The 14,581-nt window shown below is 62.9% G+C and overlaps 3 protein-coding genes across 3 annotated transcripts in view; 1 reads left to right on the plus strand and 2 right to left on the minus strand.

The window, feature by feature from the left end:
• Positions 1–6,105, plus strand: part of ESPN (espin) — a 39,020-nt gene extending 32,915 nt beyond the window's left edge. The window contains exons 11-13 of the mRNA XM_007453290.1: positions 2,074–2,153; positions 2,244–2,255; positions 5,958–6,105. Of these exons, the coding sequence (XP_007453352.1) occupies positions 2,074–2,153; positions 2,244–2,255; positions 5,958–6,105 (240 nt within the window). The remainder of the gene's footprint in view (positions 1–2,073; positions 2,154–2,243; positions 2,256–5,957) is intronic.
• Positions 6,106–7,331: 1,226 nt separating this feature from the next.
• Positions 7,332–9,605, minus strand: LOC103087077 (tumor necrosis factor receptor superfamily member 25-like). The gene is made up of 6 exons (XM_007453325.1): positions 9,475–9,605; positions 8,922–8,977; positions 8,716–8,823; positions 8,493–8,530; positions 7,844–8,024; positions 7,332–7,654 (listed from the first exon to the last, which is right to left on the minus strand). The coding sequence occupies exons 1-6, from the start codon at positions 9,603–9,605 to the stop codon at positions 7,332–7,334; spliced, it is 837 nt and encodes a 278-aa protein (XP_007453387.1).
• Positions 9,606–10,098: 493 nt separating this feature from the next.
• LOC103087361 (tumor necrosis factor receptor superfamily member 25) lies at positions 10,099–14,569 on the minus strand. Its single transcript, XM_007453326.1, has 11 exons — positions 14,547–14,569; positions 14,128–14,278; positions 13,508–13,625; positions 13,187–13,321; positions 12,673–12,840; positions 12,504–12,582; positions 11,689–11,744; positions 11,483–11,590; positions 11,260–11,297; positions 10,611–10,791; positions 10,099–10,421 (listed from the first exon to the last, which is right to left on the minus strand). Exons 1-11 carry the CDS (start codon positions 14,567–14,569, stop codon positions 10,099–10,101), a joined length of 1,380 nt encoding a protein of 459 aa, XP_007453388.1.
• Positions 14,570–14,581: the final 12 nt, after the last annotated feature.

Genomic DNA, 14,581 nt, shown 5'->3' on the forward strand with positions numbered 1-14,581 from the left:
CCGCCGCCGCCAACGGCCTGCCGGCCGCGAGGGAGCACCTGGGCGTCCTGGGCCCGCCCGAGGCGCCAGGACGCCAGGCGGCGCTGCCCGAGCCCGAGCAGTTGGCGCGCAGGCCGCCACCCTCCACCGAGCTGCGAGGCGTCCAGGACTACATCGACATGCGCAAGGAGCGCATCGTCTACCTTTTCCTGGAGCACTGGCGCAAGTGGACCTTCCGCGGCCCCGGGCGCCACGCCCAGGTGCGCCTGCGCAGACTGCTGCCCCGCGTGGTGGCCGCAGGCGCCGACCCCGGCCCGGAGGCAGCCGACGCCTCCCAGCCGCCGGCGGGCGATGGCCCGGACGAGCGGCTGCTGCGCCTGCTGAAGCAGCGGCAGGTGGTGGGCAAGCTGCTGGGCCACTGGCGGAGCCTGCTGCGGCAGGTGCCGGCGCGCCCGCCTCGCGGCCCGGGCCTGGCACACGGCTTATACTGGCCCGAGCACTTCTTGCCGCCCCTCGACGGCGGCGCGCCCCGGCGCTACGACAGCCTCACGCTCGACCTCTTCATGCTCGGCTACTTCCAGCTGCTCGAAATGGGCCTGAGCCGCGAGGAGCGCAAGTTTCGCCACCTGCTGTGCTACGAGATGTTCGACCGGCTGGGCAGCCACCCTTGGGAGCTCATCCGTCTCTTCCACCGCGTGGTACTCGAGGAGGTGGAGGCCGGCCGGCGCGGCTGGAGGGACGGCTTCGAGGACCTCAGGCGCCAGTTCTTTGGAGACACCCCGGAGGCTGAGCCGGCCCGGGAAGAAGAGGTGGAGAAAGAGCAAAAGGAAGGGACAGATAAGGAAGAGAGGGAGCCGACCGAAGAGGCCGCTCCAGCTCAGACGGGCGACTGGCCAGAAGGGCAGCCAGAGACGCCGGCCCCTGCGCCGCAGCCCCCGTCCCCGCCCCCGCCAGCCGCGCCTCCCCCGACGTCGGACCCTCCTAGTTCCGAGGCCCCCGCCGAAGAACCCCTGGAGCTGGTATCTGAGATGGGCGAGTTCAGCAATGAGGACATCTGCCGGTACATCGACCGCAGCTTCTCCTTCTGGAAGGAGAAGGAGGCAGAGCTTTTTGACATCTGAGCCGCAGAATTCGGAATTTACCCTCAAGCGTCTTAACCCGGGCCTGGATGCCTGTCTGATGCCCTCCGGAGGTCAGAATACGGCAGGAAGAAACCAGGACAGGACGAGTGGCCTTGGAAAAGCCAGAGTGCCCAGAACCAGGCTGCCTCAGCCTTTGAGATCCCACGGTGGCCGGTTGTGGGGTGTTGGCCGGAATGGGCAGGGCACGGCACGGAGCCAGCCAGGTGTCCCCCTCTGGCTCTCCAGCGATGCCTGGCTCCGTGTGGAGCCAGGTGGAAGCAGCAGCCCCTCTGAGTGCGGGACTGTGGGTCCCCCTCGGGGCAGTGGGGCTCTCTTTCTTTCTTTGGTTTTTCACTGGAGTTCATAGCTACCTCTTTGGCTGAGGTCAAGGGAGCCACATGTGCAGTGTTCGTGTGACGTGTCCAGACCCTTTCTTCTCTGTAACATGCAAGTAATAAAACACTTTGCTGTGAGCTGCCTGTGTTGGATGCCCCCACCCCCATGTCATTGCAGCCACACGATTGCAGAGCTAGCGTCTACCCACTCTCAGAATAGGACAGGCGTGGAACAGAAGTTCCTTCACAGTGGGACCAGGGACCGGCCTGAGCCTCTCTGAGCAGGCAGGATCTGTGGAGGCCCAAGTATGAGTCTGCCCAGACATTCTGGGCCAGGGGCCTGGAGCCATCTATCCACCCCACCCCACCCCCCGCCCCCCACCTTGGGGAGTCTCCCCCTCTGCTCCTCTCCTACGCCTCCTACACTCAGCTCTGACCTCTCTGGCGCCGCCTCGGGGACACCGGGGCCTGAGTCCTCATCCATTTGCCCTATAGAAGGGCATCCAAAGAGTCTCTTCCTGCGACCCCATCTGTGTCCCTTTGTCCCTGACTCATGCAGCTCCCCTGGGCGGGGGAACTCCCCCGCTGACCCCGTGTCCCAGCCCATGCTGGCCCTGAAGCCTTGTGCTGTGTTTCAGGAGAAGGAGGAGGAGGCCTGGCTGGCCAGCATGCCCGCCTGGAGGCGGGACATCCTACGGAAGAAGCTAGAAGAGGAGAGGTGAGCTGAGGAAGATGCGGGGCTTGGCAGGGTGTCTTGATCGTGTCCCTGAGGTGGTGGCACCAACTAACACCATCTCTTTTCTTCCAGGGAGCAGAAGCGGTGAGTGTGGGGCTGGGCCCAACCTGTATCCCCTCCCCCCACCCAGTCACAGTCCTTTGGCCCCTTCCTCCAGCCCCAATCTTGAGCGCATCCCCTTGTCACTCAGCCCTGTTAGCACAGTGTCTTTGCTCCCAGTAATGCCACCAGACCCCTCTCCCCCAGGAACTTACCCACTGCACCTCAAAGTCTTGCTCTTACGCTGTAATGACCTGTCCCCAATTACCCAGCCCCCATCTCCCGTTAACCTAGCCTTTCTGCCTTGCAGTTAACCCAACCTCAGTATCGATAACCTAGACCATATGTCCCTCAGATCTTTAGTTTCTGCCCTTAGTAATCTAGCTGAGTGCTGTCTGATAGATGTATAAGTTGAGCCACATATGTAATATTAAATTCCTAGCCGCCACAGTGAAAAAATAAAAAGATGAGTGAACCGACGTCTATCTTAGTCTTAGTCTATCTTACTTAGACTTAGTCTATCTTACTTAACCCAATAATAATAATTATGAAAATCATTGAGATGTCTTACACTCTTTTTTAAAACTAAGTCTGTGAGATGGGATGAGCATTTGCACCTACGGTGTGTCTCAGTCCCGACATTTCATATGCTCAACAGCCACACGTGCTTAGCGGCTATCTCACGAGCGGCTGCTGCGCCTGCTGAAGCAGCGGCAGGTGGTGGGCAAGCTGCTGGGCCACTGGCGGAGCCTGCTGCGGCAGGTGCCGGCGCGCCCGCCTCGCGGCCCGGGCCTGGCACACGGCTTATACTGGCCCGAGCACTTCTTGCCGCCCCTCGACGGCGGCGCGCCCCGGCGCTACGACAGCCTCACGCTCGACCTCTTCATGCTCGGCTACTTCCAGCTGCTCGAAATGGGCCTGAGCCGCGAGGAGCGCAAGTTTCGCCACCTGCTGTGCTACGAGATGTTCGACCGGCTGGGCAGCCACCCTTGGGAGCTCATCCGTCTCTTCCACCGCGTGGTACTCGAGGAGGTGGAGGCCGGCCGGCGCGGCTGGAGGGACGGCTTCGAGGACCTCAGGCGCCAGATCTTTGGAGACACCCCGGAGGCTGAGCCGGCCCGGGAAGAAGAGGTGGAGAAAGAGCAAAAGGAAGGGACAGATAAGGAAGAGAGGGAGCCGACCGAAGAGGCCGCTCCAGCTCAGACGGGCGACTGGCCAGAAGGGCAGCCAGAGACGCCGGCCCCTGCGCCGCAGCCCCCGTCCCCGCCCCCGCCAGCCGCGCCTCCCCCGACGTCGGACCCTCCTAGTTCCGAGGCCCCCGCCGAAGAACCCCTGGAGCTGGTATCTGAGATGGGCGAGTTCAGCAATGAGGACATCTGCCGGTACATCGACCGCAGCTTCTCCTTCTGGAAGGAGAAGGAGGCAGAGCTTTTTGACATCTGAGCCGCAGAATTCGGAATTTACCCTCAAGCGTCTTAACCCGGGCCTGGATGCCTGTCTGATGCCCTCCGGAGGTCAGAATACGGCAGGAAGAAACCAGGACAGGACGAGTGGCCTTGGAAAAGCCAGAGTGCCCAGAACCAGGCTGCCTCAGCCTTTGAGATCCCACGGTGGCCGGTTGTGGGGTGTTGGCCGGAATGGGCAGGGCACGGCACGGAGCCAGCCAGGTGTCCCCCTCTGGCTCTCCAGCGATGCCTGGCTCCGTGTGGAGCCAGGTGGAAGCAGCAGCCCCTCTGAGTGCGGGACTGTGGGTCCCCCTCGGGGCAGTGGGGCTCTCTTTCTTTCTTTGGTTTTTCACTGGAGTTCATAGCTACCTCTTTGGCTGAGGTCAAGGGAGCCACATGTGCAGTGTTCGTGTGACGTGTCCAGACCCTTTCTTCTCTGTAACATGCAAGTAATAAAACACTTTGCTGTGAGCTGCCTGTGTTGGATGCCCCCACCCCCATGTCATTGCAGCCACACGATTGCAGAGCTAGCGTCTACCCACTCTCAGAATAGGACAGGCGTGGAACAGAAGTTCCTTCACAGTGGGACCAGGGACCGGCCTGAGCCTCTCTGAGCAGGCAGGATCTGTGGAGGCCCAAGTATGAGTCTGCCCAGACATTCTGGGCCAGGGGCCTGGAGCCATCTATCCACCCCACCCCACCCCCCGCCCCCCACCTTGGGGAGTCTCCCCCTCTGCTCCTCTCCTACGCCTCCTACACTCAGCTCTGACCTCTCTGGCGCCGCCTCGGGGACACCGGGGCCTGAGTCCTCATCCATTTGCCCTATAGAAGGGCATCCAAAGAGTCTCTTCCTGCGACCCCATCTGTGTCCCTTTGTCCCTGACTCATGCAGCTCCCCTGGGCGGGGGAACTCCCCCGCTGACCCCGTGTCCCAGCCCATGCTGGCCCTGAAGCCTTGTGCTGTGTTTCAGGAGAAGGAGGAGGAGGCCTGGCTGGCCAGCATGCCCGCCTGGAGGCGGGACATCCTACGGAAGAAGCTAGAAGAGGAGAGGTGAGCTGAGGAAGATGCGGGGCTTGGCAGGGTGTCTTGATCGTGTCCCTGAGGTGGTGGCACCAACTAACACCATCTCTTTTCTTCCAGGGAGCAGAAGCGGTGAGTGTGGGGCTGGGCCCAACCTGTATCCCCTCCCCCCACCCAGTCACAGTCCTTTGGCCCCTTCCTCCAGCCCCAATCTTGAGCGCATCCCCTTGTCACTCAGCCCTGTTAGCACAGTGTCTTTGCTCCCAGTAATGCCACCAGACCCCTCTCCCCCAGGAACTTACCCACTGCACCTCAAAGTCTTGCTCTTACGCTGTAATGACCTGTCCCCAATTACCCAGCCCCCATCTCCCGTTAACCTAGCCTTTCTGCCTTGCAGTTAACCCAACCTCAGTATCGATAACCTAGACCATATGTCCCTCAGATCTTTAGTTTCTGCCCTTAGTAATCTAGCTGAGTGCTGTCTGATAGATGTATAAGTTGAGCCACATATGTAATATTAAATTCCTAGCCGCCACAGTGAAAAAATAAAAAGATGAGTGAACCGACGTCTATCTTAGTCTTAGTCTATCTTACTTAGACTTAGTCTATCTTACTTAGACTTAGTCTATCTTACTTAACCCAATAATAATAATTATGAAAATCATTGAGATGTCTTACACTCTTTTTTAAAACTAAGTCTGTGAGATGGGATGAGCATTTGCACCTACGGTGTGTCTCAGTCCCGACATTTCATATGCTCAACAGCCACACGTGCTTAGCGGCTATCTCATCAGAGGTAGTGCCGATCTAGCCATGGTCTAATAACCTGCCCCTAATCACCCAGCCCCTGTCTCCCAATGATGTGGCCCCTCTGTTCCCCAGCAGCCCAACCCCAGTCCCCAGGAACTCGGGTCCTAGCCCCTGCACCACGCCCTCCTCGCACCTGTTTCCAGTAACACCCCCAGCCAGCAATAACCCAGCTACAGCCTCTCACTTTCCCAGCTCCTGTGTGTCCCCCAGTGACCCCAGTCTGCCCCCAGTCAAGCTCCTCTGTCCCCAGCAATCCTGCCCACATGCCTCCTAACCCACCCGCTGTCCCCAGTCACCTTCTACCCCTACAACCCATTGCCCTGCCCACCATTCATGAGTGCCTCTGTCCCCAGCAACCCAGCCCCTGCCCTCAGTAACCCACTCCTTGCCACCGGTGACCCCCCCCCCCAAATGGGGCCTGGCCCACCCTCTCACCCTTGCCCGGGACTGTGCCCCCCACCCCATGCCCAGGAAAGAGGAGGAACGACAGAAGCAGGAGGAGATGCAGCGGGAAAAAGAGCAGTCGGAGAAGCTGCGGACGCTCGGCTACGACGAGAGCAAGCTGGCGCCCTGGCAGCGACAGATCATCCTGAAGAAAGGGGACATCGCTAAGTACTAGACGCCGCCCTCCTGCTCGCAGCCTCGCGAGCTTGGGGCCGCCCCCAGACCCCGCCCCGGCCTGCCAGGCCCGGGCCGAAGGGCTGGGAGCCGCGCCGCCCTCCCCTCCCGCGCTGGAACCCCTCCTTGACCCCTACCCCGGGCACCCCCCTTCCCCCGCACCCGCATCCCCAGCCCCGGGCGACGCTGGAGCGCGCCCGCCGCCGCAGTCGCCCAGAAAAAGTGCCCAAGCTGTTGACGCAAAAAGACGCTGCTTATTTGCATGCCTACTTACATATATTTGCATGTTCGTTGAAAGTCAAAGTGTGCAGCGCTCTCCCCAGCCCCGTGGGTGGTGACCTTGGTTTCCCGCGGGTCGCGCGCCCTGCTGCCGCCCCCTCCCCTGCACCCCGGAACCCGCGTCGCTGGCGCATCCTGGGCGGAGGCAGGCCCCGCGCTCGGGGAAGGGGTTTTCCTCTCTCCCTGACCCAGATCAGCGCCCGGCCCAGCCCCGGCCGCATTTCCCATCCCCGCCGAGGGTTTCCTCTCAGTCATTTGTTTACCAGAAACGATGAAAACTGCAAACTGCCCGTCGGGACAGAGCTGCCGCTCCCGGCGCCCCACCTCCAAGTCTGCGCGCCGTCCCCAGCCAGGCCCCGCACTCCCCGGACGCTTTCACGGTCCTGGTGGAGTGAGTGGAGGACGAGGGATCCTGAAGCTGTGTCTCCAACTGCTGCCTCCCCGGTCCCCGCCATCTCGCACCGCATTAAAGCTCTCTCAGCCGCCCGGGGCTCACGCTCGCTCTAACTCGTCGTCACCGCGACTTCCTGTCCTCGGGGTAACTGGGCCACGGCGGAGCCGGAGGGGCAGGCTTGGGCTAAGGGCCACACTGGCCTCCGCCGTGGGTGGCAAGACTTCTGGCCCTTTCGACGCCCCTGGGAAAACCAAGCCTGGGCCACTTAACACCCCCAGTCCCGCGGAAACACCAAGCAGCAGCTTTTCTTCATAGATTTTAATAATACCAAGGCCTCAGCCAAACACAGGCCGAGAAACAGCTGATGGTCGTTGGCGCTTCCTCGCCTTAACTGGAACCCTGGGGGCGCGCAGGGGTGATGCTGGCTGGCGCTGCTACGCAGGGCCGTGCCAGGGGCTTAATAAGTGACATTAAATGTCTACACGCATAAGTAACCGTACTTAGGGCTTCTGCAAGGGCCACCAGAGCCTCGAAGTGGCGGGTGGGCCCCGGCGTCACGGGCCACGCTGCAGGCGGCTCCGCAGGTCCTCGGCGCAGCCGTCCAGCCCCATGCGCTCCAGGGCGGCGTAGACGGCGCCCAAGCCCGCGGGCTGCTGCTGGCGCCAGCGCTTGAGCATCTCGTACTGCTGGTCGCGGAAGCGCCCGACCTCCACCTCCACCGCCTCGATCTCCGCCTCGCGCAGCCCCAGCGTGCGCACGAACTCCTTCCAGCGCCGCGCGGGCACCGCGTCCATCACGGCGTAGAGCTGCGGGCCCGGCTGGAGCATGGCGGCCGCCGAGCCTGCAGGGGGCGCCGGCGAGGGCGGGGGCGGCGGGCCTGCGGCCAGAGAGAGCCAATGGGGAATGTGGGCAGGGGCCAAGGGGCAGGGGCCCCGCCGGGCAGGGAGGTCCGCCTGGTCAGTTAGGGGACGGGAAGTGGGCAAGTGGCCTCCAGAAAGCACAGCTTATTTATCACCTTGGACTCAGGAGAATGGGGTCAAGGCCTCAGGCCCCTGAAATCCCTTACCAAGACCTCTGCTGGGCAGCTGGTCCCAGGACCATGTCACCTCCGGGCAGGGGGCCTCCTGGGCCTGGGGAGAGCCAGAGGTCCAGCTGCTGCCTATCAGCTGGATGGTGCAGACCTTCTCACTGCTGCTGGGTGTTACAAGAAGGGTGGGGCTGCTGTCCGGGGCTGAGAGGTGGGTGGCCTGGAAGCCAAGAGAGGCCCCAGGTCAGCCTCGCTTGCCTGGCTCTAGGGTCTCTGGCCAGGGGTGGGCATCCCTGGCTCAGTCAGCAAACATCACCCGGTGGCACCTCCCCCGGTGGCCGTGCTCTCTCACTGTGACCCAGCAGAAGAGCTATCCTGCCTGGAACGCCCTGCCCCTGCTGCCCTCTCCTTGTTCCGCCAATCCTGGTAGAGGCCTCACCGTGGTGACACTCTTCCTACTGAGCTGTTCGCTCCTGTTTACCTGTCTGGACCCCTGTAGACTCAGAGCCACTTGAGGACGGGCCCTGAGCTGCTCTCACTCACTGATAGCTCAGCACATGTGTTCGTGAGGTCTACTCCATGCCAGCTACCAGGCGCCGCGCTGGGATCACGAGTTATAATAAGGCCCAACCACTCAGCTCCGGAAGGCTTGTTCACTCTCATCCTAGGACACTACTGAGAATCTTACCTGCAGGGGGGTCAGGGCCTCCACCCCAGCTTCACCTGCTGAGAGACACCAAGAGAATCTAATCAGCAACCAGGCAAGGCTCCGGAAACTGCGCCCCTCAGCACCCACTCCCAGCGCTCCCTGCCTCAGTTTCCCCCACTGCATCAGGCTGAATGGGCTCTAGGCTACCCATCCTGACCCCAAGCCTCTAGGAATGTGGGCGCGCGCGCACACGTGCGCTTACCAGGAATTATGGCCTTGCAAAGCTGGCAGCGGCGGTATGTGTAGGTCAGGGTGGCACCAAGCAGGAGTGGGACCACCAGGGCTGCCAGGAGCACCTGGACCCAGAACACTGAAAGAGCAGCTGGTGGGTGGCGGGTGGTAGCCATCCCCCACCCTCCCCTCGGCCCATCCCAGCTCTCCCACCGGCGTTTCCATTTTACCACCTACCCTGCCTCCAGCCACAGACAGCCACACAGGGCACAGGACAGTCCCCAAGGGTGCTCCTGCAAGGGGAAGGGATGCGGTGGAGGGTGAGGGAGTACACACCGGGGGGACGGGGTGGGACTGCTCAGGACCACCTGACATCTTCTCCGTCCTGGAGGCCCTTCCCTCAGAAAAAGTGCCCAAGCTGTTGACGCAAAAAGACGCTGCTTATTTGCATGCCTACTTACATATATTTGCATGTTCGTTGAAAGTCAAAGTGTGCAGCGCTCTCCCCAGCCCCGTGGGTGGTGACCTTGGTTTCCCGCGGGTCGCGCGCCCTGCTGCCGCCCCCTCCCCTGCACCCCGGAACCCGCGTCGCTGGCGCATCCTGGGCGGAGGCAGGCCCCGCGCTCGGGGAAGGGGTTTTCCTCTCTCCCTGACCCAGATCAGCGCCCGGCCCAGCCCCGGCCGCATTTCCCATCCCCGCCGAGGGTTTCCTCTCAGTCATTTGTTTACCAGAAACGATGAAAACTGCAAACTGCCCGTCGGGACAGAGCTGCCGCTCCCGGCGCCCCACCTCCAAGTCTGCGCGCCGTCCCCAGCCAGGCCCCGCACTCCCCGGACGCTTTCACGGTCCTGGTGGAGTGAGTGGAGGACGAGGGATCCTGAAGCTGTGTCTCCAACTGCTGCCTCCCCGGTCCCCGCCATCTCGCACCGCATTAAAGCTCTCTCAGCCGCCCGGGGCTCACGCTCGCTCTAACTCGTCGTCACCGCGACTTCCTGTCCTCGGGGTAACTGGGCCACGGCGGAGCCGGAGGGGCAGGCTTGGGCTAAGGGCCACACTGGCCTCCGCCGTGGGTGGCAAGACTTCTGGCCCTTTCGACGCCCCTGGGAAAACCAAGCCTGGGCCACTTAACACCCCCAGTCCCGCGGAAACACCAAGCAGCAGCTTTTCTTCATAGATTTTAATAATACCAAGGCCTCAGCCAAACACAGGCCGAGAAACAGCTGATGGTCGTTGGCGCTTCCTCGCCTTAACTGGAACCCTGGGGGCGCGCAGGGGTGATGCTGGCTGGCGCTGCTACGCAGGGCCGTGCCAGGGGCTTAATAAGTGACATTAAATGTCTACACGCATAAGTAACCGTACTTAGGGCTTCTGCAAGGGCCACCAGAGCCTCGAAGTGGCGGGTGGGCCCCGGCGTCACGGGCCACGCTGCAGGCGGCTCCGCAGGTCCTCGGCGCAGCCGTCCAGCCCCATGCGCTCCAGGGCGGCGTAGACGGCGCCCAAGCCCGCGGGCTGCTGCTGGCGCCAGCGCTTGAGCATCTCGTACTGCTGGTCGCGGAAGCGCCCGACCTCCACCTCCACCGCCTCGATCTCCGCCTCGCGCAGCCCCAGCGTGCGCACGAACTCCTTCCAGCGCCGCGCGGGCACCGCGTCCATCACGGCGTAGAGCTGCGGGCCCGGCTGGAGCATGGCGGCCGCCGAGCCTGCAGGGGGCGCCGGCGAGGGCGGGGGCGGCGGGCCTGCGGCCAGAGAGAGCCAATGGGGAATGTGGGCAGGGGCCAAGGGGCAGGGGCCCCGCCGGGCAGGGAGGTCCGCCTGGTCAGTTAGGGGACGGGAAGTGGGCAAGTGGCCTCCAGAAAGCACAGCTTATTTATCACCTTGGACTCAGGAGAATGGGGTCAAGGCCTCAGGCCCCTGAAATCCCTTACCAAGACCTCTGCTGGGCAGCTGGTCCCAGGACCATGTCACCTCCGGGCAGGGGGCCTCCTGGGCCTGGGGAGAGCCAGAGGTCCAGCTGCTGCCTATCAGCTGGATGGTGCAGACCTTCTCACTGCTGCTGGGTGTTACAAGAAGGGTGGGGCTGCTGTCCGGGGCTGAGAGGTGGGTGGCCTGGAAGCCAAGAGAGGCCCCAGGTCAGCCTCGCTTGCCTGGCTCTAGGGTCTCTGGCCAGGGGTGGGCATCCCTGGCTCAGTCAGCAAACATCACCCGGTGGCACCTCCCCCGGTGGCCGTGCTCTCTCACTGTGACCCAGCAGAAGAGCTATCCTGCCTGGAACGCCCTGCCCCTGCTGCCCTCTCCTTGTTCCGCCAATCCTGGTAGAGGCCTCACCGTGGTGACACTCTTCCTACTGAGCTGTTCGCTCCTGTTTACCTGTCTGGACCCCTGTAGACTCAGAGCCACTTGAGGACGGGCCCTGAGCTGCTCTCACTCACTGATAGCTCAGCACATGTGTTCGTGAGGTCTACTCCATGCCAGCTACCAGGCGCCGCGCTGGGATCACGAGTTATAATAAGGCCCAACCACTCAGCTCCGGAAGGCTTGTTCACTCTCATCCTAGGACACTACTGAGAATCTTACCTGCAGGGGGGTCAGGGCCTCCACCCCAGCTTCACCTGCTGAGAGACACCAAGAGAATCTAATCAGCAACCAGGCAAGGCTCCGGAAACTGCGCCCCTCAGCACCCACTCCCAGCGCTCCCTGCCTCAGTTTCCCCCACTGCATCAGGCTGAATGGGCTCTAGGCTACCCATCCTGACCCCAAGCCTCTAGGAATGTGGGCGCGCGCGCACACGTGCGCTTACCAGGAATTATGGCCTTGCAAAGCTGGCAGCGGCGGTATGTGTAGGTCAGGGTGGCACCAAGCAGGAGTGGGACCACCAGGGCTGCCAGGAGCACCTGGACCCAGAACACTGAAAGAGCAGCTGGTGGGTGGCGGGTGGTAGCCATCCCCCACCCTCCCCTCGGCCCATCCCAGCTCTCCCACCGGCGTTTCCATTTTACCACCTACCCTGCCTCCAGCCACAGACAGCCACACAGGGCACAGGACAGTCCCCAAGGGTGCTCCTGCAAGGGGAAGGGATGCGGTGGAGGGTGAGGGAGTACACACCGGGGGGACGGGGTGGGACTGCTCAGGACCACCTGACATCTTCTCCGTCCTGGAGGCCCTTCCCTGCCGAGAGCCTCACTCTACCCAAGAATGTTCCCCAAGTACTGCTGAAACGTCACTGGTGTCCATAACATAACAACAAACACTACTTACTGAGCTTTTCTAGACTAGACTGAGGGTCACCAGAATGTCAGCTCTGGGATTTGCCCTGTTTTGTTCCCTGTTGTTTCCCCAGCACCTAGAATGGTGTCTGGAAATGATAGAAGCTCAAGAAACACTTGTGGAGCAGATGCGTGGATAAAGTTAGTCACCCCTTAATCAGAGCCCTGGGGAGAGCCACTAACACTCCCACGTGCAGATGGGGAGGCCACAGATTGGAGAGGGGAAGTAACTCGCCCAAGATCCCTCCGAGAACAAGGGGCAGATCTTGAGTCTCAGCCCAAGATTTGAAACTATATTAACGTGACTCTCTGTAAGTGACACATCCTATCCTTAACACAGGGCTGGAAGGATTACTAAAGGAAAGTATGACATAAAATGAAGATATGCCCCCTTATTTATCTGACATAAGGTGAATTCAAATTTCTCTTTACCATCCAGTGTTTGCCTGAGGTGGGACCCACTTACCATAGGGTCAAGCCCCCTCCTCCCTGACCCTCGACCCCCACTCTGTTCCCAGCCTCCCTTCCCCCAGCCCAGGGCAGCCAGGAAGTTACGTGGGACAGGACACGCAGCTGTTGCCATATTCATAGAAGCCGGGCAGGCAGGTCCCACAGTGAGTGTCTCCGCTGGAACCTGTGGTCCGGGAGATGGTGTGGGTCAGGACGGGAGAGGAGGCAGGGGAAGGCGGTGTGGGAGCAGACGGCCCAGATCGGGGGTACCCACAGGGGGCCCGCGTGCGGCGGTGCAGGGCCTCACAGTCTGGGCACGGGTGGCAGCGAAAGGGAGAGCTGTGGGGACACTGGCTGACGACGCAGTCCATGAACCAGCCTGGCTTGCAGCCGCAGTGGGTGTCTGCCACCGCCGAGCAGTTCTTCAGGGCCACCTGGGAGGCTGGCGGGGGAGATGGGGGAGAGCAGAGGCTGTCAGAGCCAAAGAGCCCCACAGAGAGGCAGGACAGGTCCCCTGGAGAATGGAGATGAGGAGACCAGAGACAGGGCCACCCCCAAAGTGAGAGAAATGTGGAGATCACCACAGAGCAGAGGCTGGAAGGTCACCAGGATGAGAGGGCACAAAGGCATCCTGAGGCAGGATCAGCGTAGCGGGCCCCAGGGTGGGGTGGGCACAGGGCTCTCCCAGCCAAAGGCTGGGCTCGAGCCAGCCACTTTCTTCAGAAGGACCCCGGCCAGGGCCTGTCCTCCAGAGACGCCCTGCCCCCAAGCACCAGGCAGCCCCGCACCTTCCTCATCACAGGCCTGGCAGCGGGCACAGCGGGTCTTGTGGTGGTTCTCCCAGGCCAGGAAGGTGCCCCGGGGGCACGGGAGACAGGTGGAGATGCCACAGGGCTTTGTGCAGGGGGCCTTCAGGTAGTGCCCTGTGGAACCCAGCCTGGGGTCAAAGAGGGCTGCCACCTTCCTATCCCGGGCTCCCGACTTCCCTCCCAGCCTCCCCTCGCCCCATCCCTGGCCTGCCTACCACCACTCCCCAGCCCTCCTGACCCCCGCCTGCCCCATCGGCCCTCACTTCCCGCCACGTCCCTCCCACCCCTTCAGCCGCTCACCTGCTGGACAGCCCCTGCAGCAGACCTGACCACTCCTCTTCTGGAAGCTGTGCACACAGTCACACCTGGGGCTGGGAGTGCTGCCCTGGCCCTGGGCACCCAGCAGCAGGAGGAGGGCCTGGGGGACAGGGGCTGCTGGCTCCCAGCCTGGCTGCCCAGGCGGGGGGCTCTCTCTACCCGGTCTCCCCAGCCTTCAGCACTTGCCCACAGAGCAGCCCACTTCTCAGGTTCTTGCCCCAAAGGGGTGCCCATCGGTGGGGCTCTGGACTAACTTCCTTCCCCTGTGCACAGACCAGGCTTGGGAGGGGCAGAGAAGAGGGTTCCCGCCAGCCCCTCTCTCAAGGCTGGGCAGCAGGCGGTCCCCACCCCCACCCACGCCCTTGCTAAGGTGGGGACCCCAGATCCCTCCCGCCCCGAGAGGGTGTTTCCTCTCGGCGGAAGGGCCCCACCCCGCCTCAACCTCTAACTAGGTCGGAAGAGGGGCCGGCCCAGCCCCCAGCGAGGCAGGATCGGAGGCTCCTATCCCCACCCCCACCCCATCCCCGCGTCCCCTTCCTCCTCCGCCTCGGGGACTCAGGCCCCGGCCAGGCTCGAGGTCGTGACCCCGCGACCCCACTCACCGCAGCCAGCGCCGCCGCACACGCCCCGGGCCGCGGCTCCATGGCCCTGGGCGCCACGCTGGGCCCTCGACCCGACCCGGGCTTCCCCGCTCCGCCCGCCGCGGCGCCCGCAGGACCGCCCCGCCCACCCCGCACCGCCCGAAGAGCCCGCCTAGGGGGAGGGGGAGGGGGAGGGCGCGGGGCGGGGCCGCCGGTACCAGGAAGCGAGGCCCCAGGCCGAGGCCCGCACCTGAGCTCACCTGAGGCGGTTGGTGGGCAAGTTGCACACAGCACAGGGCTGCAGCCAGGTCCCACGCCTGGGTTCTAGCTTCAGCCCTGAGACCACCGCTTCCTAGGGAGGCGACCTCCCCTCTCTGGGCCTCAGAGCCCGCCCTCAGCCATGAGGGGTTGGGTCAGAAGTATCCAGGTGGGAGACCCACCCTCCCCACGTGCTGAGCGGCATCCCCCCCCCCCC

Source organism: Lipotes vexillifer, unplaced genomic scaffold (genome assembly GCF_000442215.2).
Source record: "Lipotes vexillifer unplaced genomic scaffold, Lipotes_vexillifer_v1.1 scaffold575, whole genome shotgun sequence".
Classification (NCBI taxonomy): domain Eukaryota; kingdom Metazoa; phylum Chordata; class Mammalia; order Artiodactyla; family Lipotidae; genus Lipotes; species Lipotes vexillifer.